General features: G+C 44.7%; 1 protein-coding gene across 1 annotated transcript in view; it reads right to left on the minus strand.

Moving 5' to 3' along the window:
• The window catches only part of ERGIC1 (endoplasmic reticulum-golgi intermediate compartment 1), a 149,729-nt gene that overhangs the window by 27,088 nt on the left and 97,103 nt on the right, over nt 1-25,538 (minus strand). Inside the window, exons 5-6 of the mRNA XM_077327044.1 lie at nt 23,664-23,788; nt 11,221-11,325 (exon numbers count right to left, since the gene is read on the minus strand). Of these exons, the coding sequence (XP_077183159.1) occupies nt 11,221-11,325; nt 23,664-23,788 (230 nt within the window). The remainder of the gene's footprint in view (nt 1-11,220; nt 11,326-23,663; nt 23,789-25,538) is intronic.

The raw sequence follows: 25,538 nt of genomic DNA on the forward strand, positions 1-25,538 counted from the left end.
AGGCTTTTGGTGATTTTCTTCCTCAGGTCTGTTTTCCCAAATTCTTCCAAAACGCCTTTGATTTTTACGTTCCTAGCTTTGGATTCTATTTCCAGGACTTCAAATTTGTCTTCTGCCACTCTCTCCCGCTCCTGTTGATTAACTTCCAGACATTGGATTCTCGTTTGGTGTGTTGCCAGCTGAGTTGTGTTTTCATCAACTACTTTTTTCAAACCATCGATTCTGTCTGAGAGCTCTTTCTTGGTGTCTTGAATCTCCTTTTCAACCTTTTTGACTACTTCCAATATCTCTGAATTGCCCTTGCATAATAGGCGATACATCTGTGCATTGGTTAGGTTTTCCATTGCAGTATTCATCAACTCCGCAGGATGCATACACCACCATATAATCACAGATCACAGACAGGGCGTCTCGCGAGAGTTCAGGAGATCAGGAGTTATCAGTTAGTCAATCTCCGTGTTCTGTCAACAACTCCTGCTGGGTTCTCCATCGTAAGATCTTAAGCTCTTTCTTTTGTTTATTTTAATGAGTGTATTTAGCTGGCTTGCCTCCGAAGAAAGAATTCCCTTGCGAATTGGTTAGGGGGGGAGAAGGGGGGCTAGTGCTTGGCTTTAAAGAAAGAGAAAGCAAACAGAGAACTCACAGTCTTTATGTTGGTAATTGGCCAGACTGCCGTTCCTTGTGTTGATTGTTCAAGCTGGGAAGAGATAGCCTGAGAAGAATGCAGGATTTTATGCAGCTGGTCATTTCAAGATTAGAAAGTTGTTTTCGACAGTGGCGCCATTAAGGCCCCGAGCACAAGCAGCGGTGATGTGGAGAACTTAGTCTCCATGGATCTGTAGGACCCTCAGGATGCCGTTCCCGGCTCCTGGGGCGACCAGCGAGCGAGATTTGCACACCTTGCTTAGGTCTGCCAGGTGCTTCTGCTCCTGGCCCTCTGTTTGGTTCGGGAGCCCGTTACAGACCGGGCTAGCACAGCACTATCTTCCTGTCGTCTCCTCTTGCACACCTGTTGAAGAGGGCTTTAAACTAAATCCAAAGGGAGAACAAGCCGTAAATTCAGAACCTAGTGTGATGGCAAGAACTGAAGATGAGAAGATTACAAATCTACAGAGAACTGCACATAATTAGGGAACTACTCACTGACAAGGAAGTTCAAAAACCAAAATCATGCAGCACACAAAGAATGGATTACAATGTCTCTACACTAATACACAGAGTACGGGAAACAAGCAGGAGGAACTAGTAGTCCTATTAGAGGAAGGAGACTATGACCTAATAGGAATCACAGAAACTTGGTGGGATAATACTCACAAATGGAATACTAGAATTGATGGGTACAATCTATTTAAAAGGGACAGACAATTAAAGAAGGGAGGAGTTGTAGCAATATATGCTAAGAATCTTTATACGTGTGAAAAAATACAGGTACCCGAACACAAAAGTTCAGTTGAGTGTATTTGGGTAAATATAAAAGGAGTAGGCAATGAGATTGGTATTACTGTGGGGGTCTCCTATAGACCACCAAGCCAGTCAGAGGACTTGGATGAGATACTTCTAGACCAAATCACACAATTCTCAAAAAGGGGGGAAACAGTAGTCATGGGTGACTTTAATTACCCGGATATCTGTTCGAAGACCAACTCTGCTAAAAAAATACAAACTCTATTAATTTATTTTGTGGGCACCACAGTTGAAGAGGGATGTAGACAAACTGGTGTCCAGAGGAAGGCAACAAAGATGGTGAGGAGTTTGAAGACCAGCACATATGAGGAAAGGATGGGGGAACTTGGTCTGTTTAGCCTGGAGAGGAGGCAACTAAGAGGGGATCTGATAACCATCTTTAAGTATTTAAGCCATCTTGGTGCAGGGGTTAGGAGTGCGGATTTCTAATCTGGTGAGCTGAGTTTGAATCTAGGCCCCCCCACATGCAGCCAGCTGGGTGACCCTGGCCTCACCACAGTACTGAGAAAACTGCTCTGACCAAGCAGGAATATCAGGGCTCTCTCGTCTTCCTTCTTCCCTCCTCCTCCTCCTCCTTCTTAAAGGCTGCCATATACAGCAGTGGTCCCCAACATTTTTATCACCAGGGACTGGTCAATGCTTGACAATTTAACTGAGGCCCAGGGGTGGGGTAGTCTTTTGCCGAGAGACGTCACCACTGCCTCCTGCTCCACTTGCTTTCCCACCGGTGCCCCTGACTTCCCACTGCCCGCTGGGGAGCACTGCCAGCAGCAGCTGCACAGTGCCATGCCAAGGGGGAGCCCCAGCCATGGTAGCTGCTGGAGAGCACCAAAGGTAAGCCAGTGGCAGAGTGGCAGGGCAGCCCTTGAGGCAGCAGCCAGGGAGGAGGACGAGGAGGAGCCGCAGCCCAGTACTGACTGATCCACGAACCAGTACCGGTCTCCAGACCGGGGGTTGGGGACCGCTGATATACAGGATGGAGCAGAGTTTTTCTCTCTTGCCCCGGAGGGACGGACCAGAACCAATGGGATGAAATGAATTCAAAAGAAATTCCATCTAAACATCCAGAAGAAGTTCCTGACAGAGCCATTTCTCAGTGGAACAGGCTTCCTCTGGAGGTGGTGGGTTCTCCATCTTTGGAGATTTTTAAACAGAGTCTGGTAGCCATCTGACAGAGGCTGATTCGGTGAAGGTTCAAGGAGGTAGAAGGTTACAGTAGATGAGTGGTAGGGTTGTGAGTGTCTGGCTTTTGCCAGCCAGACCATGTGCCAAGGGGGCAGCCATGACAGTGGTGGCGGCTCCAGATGCTGCCCATAAAAAGGTACCAGTGGGTAAGCAGACTCCCTTGTGGGGAGGGCAGCAGTGGCAGAAGCCATGGAAACCCCATCCAGGGCTTGCTCCAAGGGAATCTCCATGCCAGGTGCTGAAGAAGAGGCTGCTGGGGCGATGAACGCTGCCACTACAGCCAGCATTGCCATTTCCAAGCTCACGCTCACGCTTTCCCCGGCCCTTGGATGACCCAGCCTTCTTCACAGGTGCTTTGCTGCCTGAAACGCTTCCCTTGCCTTCTTGGGACTGCTCCCAGACTTGGGAAGGTCTACAGACTCGTGGACATGCACCTCACTTCCGGGACCCGGAACACTCTCACTCGTGGGTCATGCTGACCCCACTGCAGTCCCACAGTACTCAGGTCCTCCACGATCGTCTGGTGGGATGGCAGAGGAACATGGCCCCGAAGCCTCAGACTGTGTGCTCAGCATGGCCGCTTATTGGCCGCTTATTGCAGGTCTGCACCTGCTGCATACTGCTTGTCCCATCTGGAATCGTCAGGCAGGGGATGAACAGCAACCTGGGAGTCTTGGCTTCAAACGGGTCTCAAGGCTGGTAACTTCCATCTGGGATCCGGATTCCTGCTTGCAATCCCTGTTCCACTGCTGTTTTCCTTCCATGTCTTCTTCAGTGCAGGTAGGAAATCCAAAAAGCAAGAAAATAAGGCGTGGGGAGCTAGCCACAAGCCCACTACCCAAGTGGCTATCCAAAATTGGAGAGGCCAGATATGGCTACCTATTCATTTGAATAGTCCTACCTGAATCAGCAGAGGTGTGACCTAACCATCCTTGGATGACTTTCCCCCAATGAAGTAGAAAAAGAGGACTACCCCATGCACACATATTATGGCTAAGAGAGAAGGCAAAACAACAACAGGAGAGCTGATAGACAAGATGGTGTCTGGAGAAATGCCAGACAGTAATCAGTGGCCCACCTTGCATGAAGCTGTGACAAAACATATGGTGCATGGCCCATGTGGAGAAACATCACCTCATGCTCCATACAGGAGAGACAACATATGCACAAAACAGTCCCCAAAATCCTATCAACAGACCATAGCTAACAGCAACAGTTATCCACTGTACCAGAGAACAGACTCTGGAGGAAGCAGTAGTGTGCAGTATGCCCAGACAACTGAGAGAAATCTTTGCCTACATACTGATCTTCGCCACTTCTACAAATCCAAAACAGCTGCTAGACAAGTTCAACACCTATCTGTCCCAGGACTACACTCATGCACATGTCATTGGACATGATGCAGAATGTGAACAATTCCTTCTTAGATTCATACATGACATCAACAACACTCTAAAAGCTCATGGCACTACATGCACAAAGTTTGATATCCCACTTCCACCAACACCTCCAGCACGGAACATGACCAGACAGATTACTATACAAGATAATAGAGAAACCATCATACACATAGTGAGCTCCTAACATGAGGAGCAAAGGACAGCATACGATGAGATAATATCTGCTAGCAAAAATGACAAGCTACCACACAGATGTTACTTCATTGATGTCCCTGGAGGAACTGGTAAAACATACCTATACAAGACTCTCCTCAATGCTTTCTGTGGACTGGGGGAAACTGCACTACTAGTTGCTTCGACAGAGATTGCTGCAAACCTGTTAGAGGGTGGTAGGACTTATTTTAGCCAGTTTAAACTGGTCCCGCCACTTACAGAGACAACCACATCCAACATAAAGACAAACTCAGAAGAGGCCAAAATAATAAAAACAGCAAGTGCTGTAGATGCCATCTTGAGAGATATCATGTCCTTACAAAAACCATTTTGTGGTAAAATGATAATTCTTGGAGATGACTTCGGCCAGACGCTGCCAGTAGTGAAGCGTGGAAACAGAATTAAAACTACAGACCTGTATAAAACTATATCCACTATGGGAGAATTGCAAAATATTAAAATTAGAACGAAATGTGCATGCAACGCAAGACACTTTCAGTCATTGGCTTTTCCAGGTTGGCAATGGAGAACATACCACTATCAAAGGACTACAGGAAGAGACAATGGAGATATCTTCTGAAATACTGGTCAGCCCAGGCTTAGTCAGTGATGCAGATTGCCACACTTTGGCAATAAGAGTCATACTATGTCCTAAGAATATGGATGTAGATCACATCAATGCATTAGTTCTCAGACAGCTCACTGCAGACAAAACTACGTACTTCAGCACAGACTCAATTGTCAATGAGACTTCAGAAATCTGTGAAAGCTACTTCCCAATTGAGTTCCTAAACTCACTCAAACAGGCAGGGATGCCACTGAATGCACTCACTTTGAAGAACAGTGCCATCATAATTCTGCTGTGCAACCTCAATACCAAAAGATGACTAAGCAATGGCACAAGATTCATCGTCAAACAGTTGAAATCCAACTTGATAGTGGTGGAGGTTGTCACAGGCTCAGCATCTGGAGACACTGTATTCATCCCAAGGATAGACCTTGAACCAACAGACGTAGACCTACCATTTACGCTAAGACAATGCCAATTCCCAGAGACACCGGCATTTGCTATGACTATCAACAAGTCACAGGGACAAACTCTGGATAAGTTGGAACTCTACCTGCAAGAGCCAGTATTTAGATATGGCCAATTCTCTTGAGTTCTCAATTTTAAAGACGTTAAGGTACATATTGTTCATTGTTCACAACAAGGAAGGCTTCTGGATAACTCAGATAAAATAATAACAAAAACAGTCTACAAAGAAATCCTCATCTAATCACAACACTAGACCATCACAAAGTCAATCAAAGTTACAAGATATCTATCCAATACATTGCTAACAAGGAGTGAAAACAACACACCAACCAATCCCATGACAGGAGACCAGCACAGGAGCAAAAAACCACAGTACTGAAACAGCACAGACCACCACAAATCCAAGGGGCAACATGCAGAAAGGAGTCCACACCTTTTGCCCTGGGAGGATTAAAGGTAAAGGTAAAGGTATCCCCTGTGCAAGCACCGGGTCATGTCTGACCCATGCCAGGGGTGACGCCCTCTAGCGTTTTCATGGCAGACTCAATACGGGGTGTTTTGCCAGTGCCTTCCCCAGTCATTACCATTTACCCCCCAGCAAGCTGGGTACTCATTTTACCGACCTCAGAAAGATGGAAGGCTGAGTCAACCTTGAGCCGGCTGCTGGGATTGAACTCCCAGCCTCATGGGCAGAGCTTTCAGACTGCAGGTCTGCTGCCTTACCACTCTGCGCCACAAGAGGCTCTACTTTGTAGGGCTAGATGTGCTCTGAGGAAGCAGGAAGGCATTCAGCACCCCAAGAAAGTTAGCAGTGCAAAGCCAGTACCCTGGCTATGGTCCTAGGCACAACTCTGTATCTGTCTTAGTGGGAATGACACAAATTATAGCTATGTGTCATACTGATGAGCCTAAAAATGGTAGCCAGTTATCTTGTTTCAGTCCTACAATTATGCAGCTGGGCTTAACCTCCGCATCCTGCTTGTAAGAGATAGGGTAGTTTACCTCAGTAACCCTCTTGCTTTGTATGTTCAACCCACCAAGTGTTGCCATCCCCCATCAACATTTAAGTCAAGATGTTGATCCTATTCCTTGCAGGCATTAAAAATTAATGGACATGGTTATATTTTAGTCCTTGAAAAAAAAAAAGAGCCTTTGGCAAAATTGAAGAGAGGCCTGGAAAACTAGCTAACTAGCTAACTAGCTAACTAGCTAACTAGCTAGCTAACTAACTAACTAACTAACTACCTACCTACCTATTTTTGCATTTTAACCCCACCATTCCCCAGAGTGTTCAAGGTGACTTACAACTGACTCAAATACAGAGTAATTAACTAAAATATTGGTTTTAAACTCTAAAATTTAATTTTATAACTCAACCATATCAATTATAAAAAATCTATGACGGCCTCTTCTTGTGTTAAGATGGACAGCTGACAGGGGTCATATGAAGTACTTGGAGTGTTAACTTTATGGGTGGACTTCTGAACAGGGAAGCCAGGATCTTCTTGATGCTATTAGAAATGGTTTTGAGTATTTTGTCCATACACTGCAGACCCAAAGGTAGCAACATGATTATGGCTAAAACCATGGTTGCTACAAATGGTACAGTAGGTGGAAAAATATTACTGCAACCCAATGGAGTAAGCTCATAAAGTAGGTTACAAGAGGAGTGCAGGGAGCCATTCCCATTGAGAAACTGGGAGTTACAAAACAATCACTCCAGCAGCCTTTCCTCAGCCCTTTCTGACCTAAAGGAGTCCTCCTGCTGCTCTCCAATTAAAGAACAAGGATGGAGGAGGACTAGAAAGAAACGTGTTGTTAATGTTACTGAATACATTTGTGCCTCTCCTTTGAGTACCATTACATGCCAACACAGCAGCTGAATTGCTCTTATCCAGATATCCACTATTGAGAATATTTAGGGCCGTTCCTCATGACTTCAATGTAGCAGAAGGCTTGCAAATTGTAGACGCTACTAATTTGCAGTTCCGCAAGACGTCGCACACAATCTGCCACACTCCTGAAACAGTCCTGCAAAAAGCGATTCATTGTAGCGCTTAAAGGGAAATCCAGAAAAGTGGATTCACCCTCTGAAAAGCGCTACACTCTTGCAAACAATCTGCAACACTAGCGAAAAAGACCTGTGTGTTCCCATTGTTGCAGTTCCAACAAAGTCCCTCCCCCCTGGCTCTCTCCTCTGAACTTCCGGTGAAGCGATCGCCATTTTTTTTTCTCGGAGCGAGCAGAAAGCAACGAACCAGCGAGCCTTCATTCACCCAGCGTGGCTTCTCCGGCTATAGTCCCTCCACAGAACTGCTTTAAAGCTCCCCTAAGTCCCCAAGCACAACACAGCCCCGTTTGCAAGTTCCCTTTATTTTTGGCCGAAAATCGTGCCCGTGCAGAGGGGGAGGTTCACTCGGGGGAGCGTGGTAATGATGACTCGCCAGCTCACACGCCAGCTGCCAGCTAGATGGGTCTCTCCATTGCAACGAATCAAGGCATATTCGTTGCAACATGTCTCTGTGTGGTTTTTTTAAAACTTTGCTTAAAGGAAAAGGGGCTTTTCGGGAGCATGATAACAACCGCCCATTGGCTGTTCATTTGATTGACGGCCAGGGGCGGGACCAAGCACAGAAAAAATCTAGCGATTTTTGCCAGACCAGAAACCTGTGGGAAACGAATGAAACGCTACTGGATTCCACTAAAAAAGCAGGTATGCTTAACACCGAGATTGCACTTTTAAAAATAGCGTTTCCACTTTGTGGGACGAATTGGCAACATTGGTCCTTGTGCGGAAACACCCCTAGATTTGGGGCACCAGGTAACGATTACTACCTCTCTCTGCTTTGAACTGAAATATTTCTGCATAGTTCTCCAGAAGAGGTGTTTTATTTAAATGGATCCACACTCCCAAGGATACTTTCTCCACAGGTGGTGTCAAAGGATCCACACCTACTAAACTGGTGTGATTTGTACTGTTAGGCTGTAAAGATGAATATAGGCTGTCTGCAGCATTAGTACACAGTAAAAGCACCCTATTTCATTTCAGTTGTAAGAGGAGCACAAGTATATTTCTCTTTCCACTCGACCACAATCATGCCAAACGGGCACACGTTACAACAAGTATGAGCTGCATTATAATTATCAATGAGGTTTCCACATACTTCGAAAATAATGCTCACAACTTAATAGAAGCTTAAGAGAGGTGAAGATTCATCATGAGATTTTATCAATGCTTTAGAGGTTTTCAAAGTGTTCTCTTAACATATTAATACACATTAAGAGGCATTACTGAGAGCTATTACTTAAAAGAGGACTATTAGTTAGGCAAAAAACCTGAGCCTCTGGAAAAAAATAGCCATGGAGGTTTGAATATTTTATGTTTTCCTTCATATTAACAATTTGCTTTATAAAAATAAACCATTCACGGGTATTTTGTTAACTTCTCATGCCTGTTGCTACCTATTATGGTGACAAGCCACTCATCCCCTCCCTAAAATCCTTTCCTTCTTTGTCTAAAATGGAACTGTTACTCTATGACACCAAATCTCCAGGATGCTGCCAGCTGGCAGGAAGGATAAGCAAGGGTGTCAACATCCAGGGAAGAGTAGCTGGAATGCTCCAATGTCTGGCAGTTCTGACTGTACACAATAGCCTGGCCAGCTAGCAGAACAATCTGTGAACAGTTTTCCTGTCCATCTCTAGATTGGTCCCTTAAACTCTCCTGACCAGATATGGTAAATATATCACTAGTGCCCCATGGGAGCTAAGGTAACGGGTTAACTGGGCTCCAAGTTTCAAACAATTTATAAAAAGAAACCCCAGTTCAGGCCAATTTATTTCTACGTTGTTCTGACGTATCTACTTCTGAGTGGAAGCAAAGCAAACAGAAATAGGAGGTGCAATGGGGGAGGGGGGAGGCAGTGAAATATCCTACCTAGAATTACTTCTACAAAGAGGCAGTAGCAGAATGTGTTGCTGCTGGCCGATTTTGCTGTAAGGGTCACAACTAGGAGAGTGCACACACAAAAAAATCAGGATTTTTTCAGATTCAGATATATTGAATTCTCCAAAATTCAGAATTCTAAAAAAACTATCCCATATTCCACCACCTGTATATTCAGTTGTTTATTCCCAGAAATCAGAATGTCCAGCAGAACCAGTGTCCAGCAGAATGTCCAGCAGAACCAATGCATATACAGTGTGCCCAAAGAAGGTGCCCACCTATCTTCCATTGTTTTCAGTGAAGGAGAAAACATAAAGCATTTAAGGGAAGGCACTGACTTTTAATGGGCATTAGTGCATAGCACTGGTACTGCTCAGCACTCTGTACATGCACTGGCTATGCTGGGTTTGCAAAAAACAACCCAACTTGGATTTACTGTGCTTATATTACCACAGTGGTGTTGGTTCTACTGAGCACTCTGTACATGCACTGGCTCTGCTAGGCTCCCTCTTCTTGCTTGCATTTGTTGAGCTGCATTGCCACAGTGGCACTGGTTCTGCAAAAATGGCACCCCCACACACACACACACACCTTCAATTTCTACTGCAGACTCTCTGGTTTGATATCAGTCCCTGCATTTTGCTGTTTTTTCCCTCCATTGGGAATAATGGAAGATGCAGCACCTTCTTTGGGGGTCCATAGAATTGGACCGCCTGGTCAAAACATATTTAAACGTGGAGGGAGGGCTCTTTTGAGTAGAGGCACCAGAAGCTATGTTGAAAATGCCAAAGGCTACAGCTTCACCTGGAATGGCATTTAAAGGAAGTGCACTTTCTTTAAGCACTGTTTATCTGCGGCTATTTTGGAATTACCTGGGATTATCTATGCTCAATAACTGAAAACACCCCCCCAATATATCCAGGTGAAAGAATAGTCAATAAATACCAATAAGGTATTTTCTGACTACTTTTCTAGCTTGAATACAGCTGAATACACACCCCTGTCACTACCCATGACCAAATTATAGGAATGGAAGACTTACAGACCATAGAATATAAGAAGCTGCTCCTATACTGTGTAAGTACTATACAATACACCTAATGCACCCAATTCATACTGTGGTCATTATCTGAGACAATATAAAGAAGGAAATAATTCAGGCAAATGGTTTTCAGTGGCTATCTGCAATGTGTTTCGAGTTCATTAGATCACTGCATACAATCATAGTCATATGTTATGGGAGAATAAAGTTTGAGTCCAGTAACCCACAGAATTTTATTCAGGGCATAAGCTTTTGTGTACAAGTATCTGAAGAAGTGTGTTTGCCATCAAAAGCCTATGCTTTGAATAAAATTCTGTGGGTCTTAAAGGTGCCATTCGACTCAAATTTTGTCTTGCTGCTTCAGACCAACACAGCAATTCATCTGAACATATTTTATGGAATAATAATTATGTAATCATCCTAGAGGTGTTCCAGCATATGGTATTTTCAGAATGGAGTCACTAGATCAAATCATTTTTCATAATTGAGACGATTAGTTTGCTTTCAGTTGTTAACAAACATTCTAAATCACAAGGTACTTCAAGCAACTGTATTTAATAAGATGGAATATGTATGAGTGTTCTTATGCTATACTGGTTCCATTATGCAAGTTAACAGAGCCTGCAGCATCTTGCATATATGTAAGGAGATTCACATTTTATTGTAAAAGTGCATTTGTAACTAACCATACGTATTTCATTATATATGAAATATATTACATATTATATATAAAATATATTTCATATATATTCTCCAAAATGCCTTTCACAGCAGCTCTTGAAATACTGTATCAGACAACATAATCTCCCACACAATGTACGTGACAATGTGCCATATATAAAGCTGTTTGGTGATACACATCAAGGTTTAGCATTCAGCATGCATAACTCCTTTCAGATCCTTTTGAGAGCAAGATCTTCCAGCGTGGACTCACCTGTAGCTTGTCACCAAAGGAGAGCTTGTGGATGATGTGTGTCATGTCAGGATTCTGTGGCTGTGCAGTGGCACTGTGTGTTGATACATGAAAATTACCAGGAACCTAAAAGCAAACAATAATTAAACATTTGTTGCATTTAGTTTATCAACACTGACTAAACTACATGAATTGTAACACCAGAGATAGGTTGAACATTGCCATAATTTGGAGTTCTATATTTAGTACTAAAGCTACACTAAAGTAAAGGGCTGAAAATATTTCCAATGTATCTTGGGAAAATAGCATTACGATAGATTCATTTACACTGTCCTCTTGTTTTAGAGCACTGTAATATATCAAAACTAGCCGAAAATCCCGTTGCAAAAGAAATGCAACAGGCTCTAGCCTCCCCTTCCATTGGTCCAGAAAAGAGCCGGCGCGGGCTCTCTCAGCTGTAGCGAGGCTTCCTAGGCAAAGGGGAGGGCTGGCATCCCCCTGCCCCAAAAAGGCCTGCCAAGGCTTGGTTAGACCACAGCAGGCACTTTCTGGCTAGAGGGGAGTGCGGGCCTACAAATCTCCATCTCCTCCAGATCTGGGGGAATTAAGGGCTAGGGTGGAACCAGCGTTGAGCCTTTGCAATGCCAGATCGATTAACATGACCTTGACCTTGTGGGATTATTTTGCAAGGCACAAGGTAGACCTGACTTGCGTAACTGAAACTTGGGCGAAGGCGAGACAGTCACTTTGAAAGATCTGGCCCTGCCCTGGTTTTCGGTCTTGCAAGAGGACCGGCTCCATGATGGGGGGGGGGGGTGATCCTGGTCCGGGAGACTTTTTCCTTCAGGGTTCTCCCTAAGGCATTGATTACAGGGATTGAATGTGTCAGGCTAGGGTGGGAATTGGTCGAGTACATGGCTATCTGGGCAGTGTACCATTCACCCACTGCACCCTCGGATTCCCTACTGGCCTTGCTAGAGGCGGCAGCCACTCGGGCGCTGCAGTACCCCAAACTTTTAATTATGGGGGACTTCAATATTTATTTGTTTGTATTTTTGATTTATTTCCCACTAATTCTGAGACCGGCATGTGGAGGGTTACAAGTCTCATAAAACCCCGTTAAACCCCCCACTAAAAGACATTAAGACCCCAACGCAGATGCTCTGTCTCCAGGACTTAGGCCAGATCTGGTGTCAGCCATGGGTACACTGGAGTTCTTGCAAATAATTGCTGGTTACTCCCATCAGACTGGCCATACCATCGATTTAATCCTTGTTGCAGGTGTAAAGGTGGTGGTGAATAACTTTGTTCCATGGTCAGGATACCACCCCTTCCCTATTTGGGTGATGGATGCATTTTGGTTCGCCCACAGAGACTTTTGGAATCTGAGAGATTCCTAATTGCTTTTCAGGATCCAATGCCCTCCGGTGTCTCATTGGTAGCTATGGTGGAGGACCAGCAGTCTTGCCTCTCGGCAGCCACTGACAAGATTGCTCATCGGCACCCTCCCCGCCCTCACCCCAAACGGACTCCTTGGTATACCCAGGAGCTTTGGAAGAGGAAGAAGGAAGTGAGAAGGCTAGGGCAAGTGTGGAGGAAGACTCACGATGAAGAGGCAAGGACATCTCATCGTATGTTTATGAAGGTGTATGAGATGGCAGTGAAAGTGGCGAAGCGTGACTTCTTCACCACAGAAATCGCATCCTCAAGCTCTTGCCCGGCACAATTATTTAGGGTAATTAGATCTCTTACTGCCCTCAACGAGGGGCATCAAAACTTTAGGAAATTGGATTTGAGCTGTGAGGTATTAGTGAGCCATTTTGCAGATAAAGTCTTGTCGCTCCGTCAGGATTTACCCACCACGATTGATACAGATTGTGGGGGGAGACGACTGAAGATGGCGCCGTACTAGCCGGGCTTCTGCCGGGCTCTTAAGCCATGCCGAGGGTCGAGTAAATGCACCTGGCAGACCTGAGCAGATACGCAAATCTTGCTCGCCGGTCACCCCAGGAACCGGGAACGGCATCCTGAGGGTCCTACAGATCCGTGGAGACTGAGTTCTCCGGATCGCCGCAGCATGTGCTCAAGGTCATGATGGCGCCCTTGTCGTAAATAACTTTCTAAGCCTGAAACGACCAGCTGACCCTACATTCTTCCCAGATCATCTCTTACCAGACTGACAGGAGCCGGAGTCTGCAACAGTAAAGACTGTGCGTTTTCTGGTTTTTCCTTTTTTCCCCCACAAGCTCTTCCCCCCCTCCTCAACCAATTTACAAGTGAATCCTTTCATTGAGTGGGAGGTACCCAGCTAAATACACTCATTAATCAAACAAATAGAGAGCTTAAAGAAAAGAGAGACTTTAAAGATTTGTTGGAGAGAGTTCAGTGGGGGACGCTGACTTGATACGGAGATCGACAAACTGATAATTTTGGATCGCTCGAGCTCCCGCGAGATCTCACGAGACTTTCTGTTTATAATCTGTGACTGCCTAGAACTATGGAAAAATTAACTAAGGCACAGCTTTTCCATTTGTTATGCGAAGGGAACTCAAAGATACTGAAAGCAGTCAACAAGGTGGAAAAGGAAATCCAAAAGACTAAGAAAGAGCTTTTAGACAGAACCGACGGTTTGAAAAAAAACAGCTGATGAAAACACAACAGACAACAATACATCAAACGAGAATTCAATGTCTGGAAGTTAATCAACAGGAGGGGGAGAGCGCTAGGGACGTAAAAATCAAAAGCACCTTGGAAGAACTTGGGAAAACAGATTTAAGGAAGGAAAGCACCGAAAACCTGGAAGTCTATTTAGAGCAGGAAGTGATTTGGATCAACAAAATAAACAGAGTCTATTCAAAGGCGACAGCACGCAGGAAGCTATCAGGAGATATCTCTGTGCGACTAGAGGAAGAGATCCGGATTGACAAAGTATACAGAGCCTACTTAAAGGCGACTGCAAGCAAGAATCAAGCAAGAGACTTCTTTGGCCCTGACAGAAAGGCAACCAGAAATACTCTATGCAGGAACCATCAGGCGACATTATGGAAAAGAACACAATTCCATTTTCTGCGACCACCTGAAGAATGTGATGAACAGTGGAGCATTCTCTTGGTTTCCTGTGGGAAAGACAGCAGCAGTAACTTTTAGGTCAGGTTCAATATATGAAGGGAACTGACTTTATATTACCTAAGACAATAATAGAGTATATTCTTATAATAGATTATACTCTCATATGTATCAACAATTACTCTGCTAAGAAAGATGGGAATAACTCCTAGATCAGGATCAATATGTGATGGGAACTGAATATGTATGCTAATATGTATGCTAAAAGAGGATGGCAAACTATACTTCATATGTATCAACAAGACAGCAGCAGTAACTCTTAGGTCAGGGCCAATATATGAAGGGGACTGACTTTATATCACCTAAGATAATAATAGAATATATTCTTATAACAGACTATACTCTCATATGTATTAACAATTATTTTGCTAAAAAAGATGGTAAAAACTTCTAGATTAGGATTAATATGTGATGGGAACTGAATATGTATGTTAAAACAGGATGGCAAACCATATCAGCTGGTCGCTTTTTCTCTTTTACTTTTCTGTAAATGCTTTATATAATAATAAATAATAAAATTATATATATATAAAAAGGTACAGATTGTGAACTAAAAGCTCCATGGCTATCACAGGGGAGATTGTTTGATGGCTTCAGATGGCTTTCGTTAACTGAAGTGGACAAATGGCTGGGGTCAGTGAGAGCAACCACTTGCCCCTTAGATCCCTGTCCATCCTGGCTGCTCAAACCAGGTGACGGAAAGATAGGAAGCCCTTTGAGAGAGATTGTGAACCACCCCCTGACATCAGGCGAGTTCCCTGAAGGGCTTAAGTACGTAGTGGTTCATCCTCTCCTTAAAAAAAACATTGCTGGACCCGCAAAACCCCACCAACTATCGCTCGGTTTCGCATTTGGCATTTCTGGGGAAGGTAGTGGAGCGGGCCATGGCAGACCAGCTCCTGGCATATTTGGAGGAAACTTCAGCCCTAGATCCATGCCAGTCTGGCTTCCATCCTGGCCACTGGGTAGAGACTACACTTGTCTTCCTGACAGATATCCAGCGCCAGCTGGACCGGGGCCATTCTCGTACTCTTAGACATGTTGGCTGCATTTGATGTGGTCGATCACAAGCTGTTGCTCCACCACCTTGCTGTGACTGGGATTAGGGGGACTGCGCTGAAGTGGCTGGTCTTCTTTCTCTGGAATTGGTCTCAGAGGGTGGCAGTGGGGGAACAGTAGCCAAATCCCTTGGAACTCCCATGTGAGATGCCTAAGGGGGCGATACTCTACCCCCACACTATTTAACATCTATATGTGCCCTCTAGCTCAGCTGGTCCAGTGCTTTGGGTGGGTTGTCACCAATATGCAGATGACACCCAGCTCTACCTCCTGATGCAGCTGGCTGGACTCTCCATCTGGAACTCAACCCCTCCAAGACGGAGGTTGTGTGGCTGGGTAGAAGGGGACAGGAACAGGCAGCATGCCTCCCATGTCTGGATGGGATGCAATTAACACCTGCACCAACCGCCAGGAATTTGGGGGTGATCTTTGATGCCTCACTTTCCACGGAGGCTCAGATAATGAATGTAGCCCGTATAGCATTTTAGCATCTGCACCAAGAACAAGCTACTAGCACCCTAGCTCACCTCGGATCACTTGGCCACAGTTATCTGTGCAACAATCACTTCCAGACTAGACTTCTATAACTCGGTCTATGTGAGCCTGCCCTTGTCTTTGACCTGAAAACTGCAGCTGGTACAGAATGCGGCTGCAAGGGTCCTCAAAGGACATCTTGGAGGGCCCATATTCAGCTGGTGTTGAGACAACTACACTGGTGACCGGTCTGCTTCTGGATCAAGTTCTAGTTTTGAACTTCAAGGCTATATGCAGTCAAGTTCCTACCAATCTGCAGGACTGCTTATCTGCTTATGCCCCCCACAGGGCTCTTCACTCTGTGGATATGAATTTGCTGATTGTCCTGGGCCCCCCGGGATATCTACCTGGCCCCAACCTGGTGGAATGAGCTCCCAGAAGAGCTAAGGGCCCTGACAGAGCTATCTAGGTTCTGCGGGGCCTGCAAGCGGGGCTCTTCCGCCAGGTGTTTGGTTGAGGCCGGGGGGGGGGGGGTTTTGACCAGAATTAAGAACTGGGGCTCCACCCTATTCTAAGCATTTCTGTAATGAACACAGAAGATCAAAACCCAGAGTTACACCACCAGGATCATGGAATTGGTTCCTGGTTGGGATCAGCTGAGTTGGTTTGGGGAATATGATTTTATACTACTATCTTCACAATTGTTTGATAGATAATGCTAATTTAATTTTTAATGGAATTTTATGGGTTACTCTGTTTTACTGTTTTATTCTGTAATTCGCCTCGAGGCAACATTTGTCAAGAAAGGCAGGGTATAATCCAAAAGCAAACAAACAAACAAATAAATAAATATAATTATTTGTGAATTGCAGATACATGTAGTTCTGAATTTCACCAAAACGCTCCAGTTGCTATGACAATGTTGAATGGGTAAGCTCTGATGCTATTTGTAAGAGGCTCATGGTAGAATTGGCATTCATTTGGGGATACTGTGACAACTAGTACTGTATCGCACAACAGTTCAACAGAGTCACTTTAGCCACTACAGTAAGCGGAGAAACCTGGGGGGAAACACCCTCTTGGCATTGGGGAAGCACTAGCAGGAATGATTATGTTGGCATTCTGTGAAATTATAGAACAAAAACTGAAGTGGAATTGGTTCTACCCTTCAAACTAAATCTTTAGTTCATACAGTTAATTGTAATAATGCTATGTGCTATTAAAACATTTAATCCTATACGGTGAATTGATTCGTCCTTCTTAATCCTATCAGGTCAAGTAAAAAAATAGCCCTCATCCATTCCAAAATTGCCTTCAGGCTTCAGTTCAGGATTTTCTATAGCTTCTCTGGGGCCAGCTGGAAGCACAAGATAGAGCAGAGTGTCATCAAATGCTGGTGTGATACAGCTGCTTTTTCAGTCTCCAAGACTGGGAGGGTCTCCACTTCAATTAGAGATACTGGTCCAGTTGACTGTACTCTCTGTGAAAAAGGAAGAGCCAGCCCTTTTCTGCTCTATTTCCTACCTAGTAAACAAAAATGAACTTCCTGGTAAGTCTTTTTCTACCCATTCTCTAGTATAGCTGCTCCCAGTCCTGCTTCACAGCAGGTTAAGCAGAACCTTGCAAGTAGCAAACTCCAGGTCCAATTATTTTAAGTCCTAGAGGCAAAAAAGGCTTACCAACAGTATGGCTCCCTCTTATGAATAAAACAATTCAAACCAATAATCTGGTTGCATGGATTTATTTGTCAAGAGGTGCTCCAGCCATGAAATTACAAAGTCCTTCTTCTTGAGCAGACACACTGCTGGGAAGGACACCAGATAGTTTGCTGCTTGCGGGGGAGGAGGGGGGGATCCAGAGGGCAGACCCTCTCATAGCCACCTACCCAACTGTTTCTAGCACCAAGGTCTTCTTCATTCCCACAATGCAGGGGATGCATTCTTCAATACAAAGTAACGGCCCACAAGAATTAGGCCATCATGAGTAAAGAAATATATTTAATTGAACTGCAAGTGAACTAAAGGAAGTGATGCCTCAAGGCCTGAAGTTATCATGAATCTGGAAAGATAGAAGTAATAGTTTGAAAAGTATATTTTACAAAGGATAGTATAGAAGACAGTCACCTTTGATGGTAAGCAGCAGGGCAAATACTTTTTCACAGGAGCTTCTGGGAAACTTCTTACATTTCAAGTCTAAAGAAAAAATTGACCTATGTCTTTCCTGCCTTCGAACCATTAGTCACAAGCAACCCTAGAAGACATGAAAAGCAGCTGGAAAGGGAAAAGGCCATCACCTTTTATGGAACAAAACAGTAAGATATCTCTGGGTATTTTTAATGCTGCCTCAAGAGCAAGAAAGGGTCCTGCTTGCTATTTTTAGGCATGCTCTAAAATGAGTTCCTGGGAGGAGGGAACAGCAGAATTTTGTAGCCTCTGGTATAAAATGAGGCACAAACTAAGATCCTCTTCTTGTTATGCCAGCAGCATACCACATACTCCCCCTTCCCCACCCTGCCAAATCACAGGTTGCATTACAGGCCCAGAGCATCCATTACCAGACACACAGTGTCCATTAAATGGAGTCCCCCAAAGCCTGGTTTCTCACTGCTGCAGGGAGAGAAACTGGGCCTCTCTCACAGTGAGACACAAACACACTCATCTTCAACTCCAAGTTGTTTATCTCTGTCAAGCCAGAGACCCTTGATAGCTAAGCAAGCCCTTAGAACAGAAAGGAGGTTTGTATGAGTATGGGCACACTCCTGTGCTCACAAACTGGAGGGAGGAGAGAAGAAAGCAGAACACAGACATACGGTACTCATCAAGAAGCCACAAAGAACTAAAAAAGAACTAAAAAAAAAGCTATCATATGTCTTGTTTACCCCACCCTCCAGGCTTCCAAACACAACATGTCAGTGCAATACTACTGCCTTTTCCCACCTCTCTCTGTTCCACTCACATTTACATGATGAACTGGCTTGAGTGACTGATTACAGACTTTTGGACTGACTAGAAAGATGTCTCTGATGAATCAGACAATGCATTTGTTTAAAATGTCTGTTTCTAATGTAAATAAAACCGCGGGTAGGAAGTGCCATCTTCTTACAGGTCTCCTCCTGAAACCTTTCAGATGAAACCAGCTGCAACTGATTCATTCAGGTATCATTCAGGTATAATTTTACTTCAGCACTGCCACGTCATTCCTATGCCAACTTCTGCCATTTTAATCCATTCATATAATTCCATTCAATAAGATTTATTTAAGCAGACAACAGCCCTCGTTCAGGCCACAAGATATGACCTGAAAGCACAAGGTATAAAAAACTTGTTGAAGCTCAGGAAGTCCGGATCTGAGCTGTGACTGGATTTCATGGTCCATCAGAAGAAGTCATTGATGGTTGTTGATATTTTAAGCTTTCCCCTCCCTTAAGTAGTCCTGGGAAAGTTTATTGCTGGGGCCAAAGACCCACATGGAGTAATATCCCTGTGTGTAGGGAGGCTGCAGTAGGGAAGGGAAACAGAGTGAAATCAACACTATTGTTCAATCAACGCTATTGTTCTGCCTGGGTGAGGTGATTGCTGGGTAATTGTTGGGAGGATTAAAAAGGGCTGCTCCTCACCAGAGGCGGGAGCCGAGAGACAAAGGGCTCTTGGCCTGGGGTTCTTGGTCGAGCAATTAGAATCAGTAGATTATATCAGTAGATTATATTTCCCTAGTACTTCCACTGCCTAGACATTACAATGGACCTCCAGGACACTCATCCCATCATCTGCAGTGAGTGTGACATGATTGCCTTCCTCCCAGAAGACAAGATGGACTACAGCTGCCCCAAGTGTAAGCTGGTAAGACTTTTGGAGGAAAAGATTAGGGGACTAGAAAACAGAATTATTACTCTGACCCAAAGTAAGAAAGGGGAGGAGTTCATAGTCCAGAGCTCTGCAACTTGGAATAAAGACAATACAACCAGTCCTGAAGAGGATAAGGAGATTGACCACAATAGGGAGCCTCTGCAGGCAGTTCGGAAAAAGACTGAATGGCGAAGGGCGAGACAGTTCTCGGGGCCTTTGGAGCTCCAGAATAGATTTCAGGCCCTTGCAGAGGAGGTGCAAGGGTCAACAAGGGAAGAGGTCCCAAAACAAACTCTAACACAAAGGGAAGAGGCCACGGGGACAGAAGGAAATGGAGTTGAGAAGAAAAATAAAAGGAGAGTACTGGTAATTGGAGACTCCCTGCTAAGAGGAATGGATCGCCATGTGGCTGGGCCCGACCCCCTAACCTGAGAGGTGTGTTGCTTGCCAGGGGCGAAAATTAAAGATGTTTCAGAAAGGCTGCCCAAACTCCTCAAATCTACGGATCGCTACCCATTTGTGATGGTCCATGTGGGAACGAATGACATGTCCCTGAATACCATCGCTCCTATTTAAAAAGACTATCAAGATCTGGGGAGGAAGCTCAAGCAAATGGGGGCACAAGTGGTATTCTCTTCAATCTTGCCTGTCAAGGGAAGAGGAATGCGTTGGGAGAGGAAGATAATGGAGGTGAATCACTGGCTGCGTAGTTGGTGCCGGCAGGAGAGATTTGGTTTCTGGGACCATGGGATAGGCTTTCTTGAGGAAGGCCTACTAGCACCTGATGGACTGCACTTATCGAAACTGGGGAAGAATGTGTTTGGCAGGAACCTGGGGAGATTCATCAGGAGAGCTTTAAACTAAAGCCACTAGGGGAAGGAGACGATCAACATAGGGAGTGTATGGAAGGAAAACGATCGGAGGCAGCCCAACCGGCAAGGCCAGCTCATAGGGAACCAAAAGTAAAAGGATTCAGATGTCTTTATACTAACGCCTGAAGCATGGGCAATAAAAAGGAAGAGCTGGAACTTCTCATGCTGATGGAAAGGTATGATCTAGTAGGCATCACAGAAACTTGGTGGAATGATTCTCATGACTGGAATGTAATGGTGGATGGATATGAACTGTTCAGAAAAAACAGAATAGATCGAAGAGGTGGAGGAGTGGCACTGTATGTGAGGAAAGGGCTTACCTGTCAGGAAATTCTAGTGAAGGAGAGCATATCTACAGTGGAAAGCATCTGGGTGAAAATAAGCGAGGGGAAAACAAACAGTGTGGTGGTTGGTGTCTGCTACCGACCGCCTGACCAACGAGAAGATGTGGATGCTGCACTTTGTGAGCAGCTTGAGAAAATATCGAAGCGGCAGGACCTTGTCATCATGGGTGACTTCAATTTCCCAGATGTGTGCTGGGAAACAAACTCTGCGAAGCGTCCTCAGTCATGCAACTTTCTGAACTGCCTGGCTGACAATTTCATTTATCAAATGGTAGATGAACCCACAAGAGGTTCAGCCATACTGGACTTAATACTGACCAACAGGCAAGAGTTGGTGGATGAGGTGAAGGAGGTGGGGACCCTAGGGGGAAGTGACTATGTCCTCATAGAATTCCTTTTGAGATGGGGAGCCAAGGAAGCTTGTAGCCAGACGCGGATGTTGGATTTTCGTAGGGCAAACTTTAATAAACTCAGAGACATGATGAGTGTCATACCATGGACGAGAATCCTGGAAGGGAAGGGAGCATGTGAAGGATGGGCGCTACTCAAACAGGAGCTATTGCATGCTCAATCAATGACTATCCCAGAAAGACAAAAACACTGCAGGAGCTCTAAGAAGCCTATTTGGATGAACAGAGAACTTCAAGAGGAACTAAGAAAGAAAAGGAAAATGTTCAGGAAATGGAGGGAAGGACAGAGCTCTAAAGAAGAGTACCTACAGGTTACTAGGCACTGTAGATCAATCATGAGAAAGGCCAAAGCTGAGAGTGAGCTAAGATTGGCCAGGGAAGCCCATTGTAACAAGAAAAGATTTTTCAGTTATGTGAGGAGCAAACGTAAAGTAAAGGAGGCAATAGGCCCACTGTTGGGTGCGGATGGACAAACTCTAATGGAAGATGCAGAGAAAGCAGAAAGGCTTAGTGCCTATTTTACATCTGTTTTTCCCCACAGGTCAAAGTGTTTAGGCACATCTAGAGATGGCCATAGCCAAAGGACAGTGTCTGGGTGGCAGGTTAACATGGATAGAGAGGTTGTCGAGAGGCATTTAGCTGCACTGGATGAGTTCAAATTCCCTGGTCCGGATGAAATGCACCCGAGAGTACTCAAAGAACTTTCCAGAGAACTTGCACAGCCCTTGTCCATCATCTTCGGAACCTCTTTAAGGACTGGAGATGTCCCGGGAAACTACAGACCAGTGAGTCTGACCTCTGTTGTGGGGAAGATAATGGAGCAGATATTAAAGGGAGCGATCTGTAAACATCTGGAGGACAATTTGGTGATCCAAGGAAGTCAGCATGGATTTGTCTCCAACAGGTCCTGCCAGACCAACCTGGTTTCCTTTTTTGACCAAGTAACAGGTTTGCTGGATCGGGGAAATTCAGTTGATGTCATTTACTTGGATTTTAGTAAAGCTTTTGACAAGGTTCCCTATGATGTTCTGATGGATAAATTGAAGGACTGCAATCTGGATTTTCAGATAGTCAGGTGGATAGGGAATTGGTTAGAGAACCGCACTCAAAGAGTTGTTGTCAATGGTGTTTCATCAGACTGGAGAGAGGTGAGTAGCGGGGTACCTCAGGGCTCGGTGCTTGGCCCGGTACTTTTTAACATATTTATTGATGATCTAGATGAGGGGGTGGAGGGACTACTCATCAAGTTTGCAGATGACACCAAATTGGGAGGACTGGCAAATACTCCAGAAGATAGAGACAGAGTTCAACGAAATCTGAACACAATGGAAAAATGGGCAAATGAGAACAAGATGCAATTTAATAAAGATAAGTGTAAAGTTCTGCATCTGGGTCAGAAAAATGAAAAGCATGCCTACTGGATGGGGGATACGCTTCTAGGTAGCACTGTGTGTGAACGAGACCTTGGGGTACTTGTGGATTGTAAACTAAACATGAGCAGGCAGTGTGATGCAGCGGTAAAAAAGGCAAATGCCATTTTGGGCTGTATCAACAGAGGCATCACATCAAAATCACAAGATGTCAGAGTCCCATTGTATACGGCACTGGTCAGACCACACCTGGAATACTGTGTGCAATTCTGGAGGCCTCACTTCAAGAAGGACGTCGATAAAATTGAAAGGGTACAGAGGAGAGCGACGAAGATGATCTGGGGCCAAGGGACCAAGCCCTATGAAGATAGGTTGAGGGACTTGGGAATGTTCAGCCTGGAGAAAAGGAGGTTGAGAGGGGACATGATATCCCTCTTTAAGTATTTGAAAGGTTGTCACTTGGAGGAGGGCAGGATGCTGTTTCTGCTGGCTGCAGAGGAGAGGACACGCAGTAATGGGTTTAAACTTCAAGTACAACGATACAGGCTAGATATCAGGAAAAAAATTTTCACAGTAGTTCAGCAGTGGAATAGGCTGCCTAAGGAGGTGGTGAGCTCCCCCTCACTGGCAGTCTTCAAGCAAAGGTTGGATACACACTTTTCTTGGATGCTTTAGGATGCTTAGGGCTGATCCTGCATTGAGCAGGGGGTTGGACTAGATGGCCTGTATGGCCCCTTCCAACTCTATGATTCTATTCTATGATTCTAACACTATATCTGTTCTGTTTTTCTTAAACTGGATTTTCCCATCCTTATTTTCTTCCATGCTCACTGGGGGCCCAGTTATTTGATATTTTTTTCTCCCACAATAGGGTTGCACAGGAGCAAGAAGAGTTGTTCCAAACTGATATTTCATAGTGCATACTCATAACAGTTTAATGTCAATGGATATTATTCCAACTTGCCTTATTGATGCTGAAATGGCCCTCAAACCGGCATCCATCCCCATTATTTAGAGGAATTTTCATTGAGTTGTCAATGTGACCAACTTCATGTCTTCCCATTTCATCTTGAATATCCAGTCCAATCACTTCATGTTTAGGAGTCAAGAGTATAAGAAAAAGAAGAAACAATATGTTAAGAATAATCCAACATGAGCAAGTATGCACATACTTATTCTTATTCAATATTTGCTAGCCATGAAATAAATTCACATAGAAAGAATAGCCATCAGCAAGTTTATCTCATCTTCACAGCATTTGTGGACTTACATGGTCTCCAATAGGAGATATGTTGATATCTCACACTAGTGAGAGCCAGTTTGGTGTAGTGGTTAGGAGTGCGGACTTCTAATCTGGCATGCCGGGTTCGATTCTGCACTCCCCCACATGCAGCCAGCTGAGTGACCTTGGGCTCGCCACGACACTGATAAAATTGTTCTGACCGAGCAGTGATATCAGGGCTCTCTCAGCCTCACCCACCCCACAGGGTGTCTGTTGTGGGGAGAAGAATGGGAAGGCGACTGTAAGTCACTTTGAGCCTCCTTCGGGTAGGGAAAAGTGGCATATAAGAACCAACTCTTCTTCTTCTTCTTCTAGTGGTCTCATTTACTTTAAATATTCTAGTGAATTCTACTGTACCCGTTTATGAAATTGTCACTAGAATATGGACATCAACTCCCTTCTCCCAAACCTAACACCAAAGTGACAGAGAAGTCCAGAAGACTGTCCAAAGCAGCAACATGTGGCCTTCTGGACATTTTTTGTTACCTAGTGAAGGCAAACACAATACAGGTGCAAACTCTACCCAGAAATAAATCCTAAAGAAAAAAGGTACCCCTTCTATAGAGAACAGGATTTCTGGTTACAGAGTGAGTTAGGTGGTAGGACATACACTGGGAGATATATCACCTCCATCATGATATGTACCAAAATTTAGTGGCAGAACCCTGATATGACAGAATGGGCTGCTCCACTTCAGACTGCAAGTGGAGTGTGAGTCCCTCACACATGGGAGAAATGCCCCAAAATCTGTCTGTTTCTGGGCACTTAGGTCATCTGGATTATTCCTACCAAACTTGCTTGAGTGCTTACTTTTACCTTTACGTGTCCACCAGAGAACAGGAACTAGCATGATGCACCTCACCCAGCCCCAGGGTCTTGATCTGAGCTGCTAAACTGTCATGCCCTCTCATGTAAATAGTGCTGGATGACTGCAGGATTCTATTATGCTCACTCCATCTCCCGTCCCTTTCTGTCCCATCTTGCTCTCCTTTACGATAGCCAAACTATAACGGCAGTTCCTACCCGCCTGCTGTTGGTGCTGCGCCACTTCCAGTCAGACCATGTTTACATACAGCCAGACCAAAATAGGTATGGGGTAACACCTGAACTTCATAAGACTGTACCCATGATTGCCGTGATGAATTCTATTTCCCTGCATATTTAAAAACAACAACCAAACCCTAGAACAGGGATGGCCAAACTATGGCTCTCTGGATGTCCAGACTACAATTGCCATGAGCCCCTGCTAGCATGGGGACTAGAACTGGTGGGGCTGATAGGAAGTTGGCAGGAGCTCATGGCAATTGTAATCTGCGGACATCTGGAGAGTCATAGTTTGGCCACCTTCTGCCCTAGAACATCAGAGACAATAGGTTCTAGTCCATTCTCTGCTAATATTCCCCTTATAGAGGATAATCAGAAATATGATTCTCACACCTGTACTCTGAAGTCCATTCTACTGCCTCCATTATACTATGCATGAGTGGACTGAGGCTGAGAAACCACCTCTCACTCAAGGAGAGTAAAGAAAATAAATGTGGAAATAATTTTAATTTC

This window comes from Paroedura picta, chromosome 3 (genome assembly GCF_049243985.1).
Source record: "Paroedura picta isolate Pp20150507F chromosome 3, Ppicta_v3.0, whole genome shotgun sequence".
NCBI classification, from domain to species: domain Eukaryota; kingdom Metazoa; phylum Chordata; class Lepidosauria; order Squamata; family Gekkonidae; genus Paroedura; species Paroedura picta.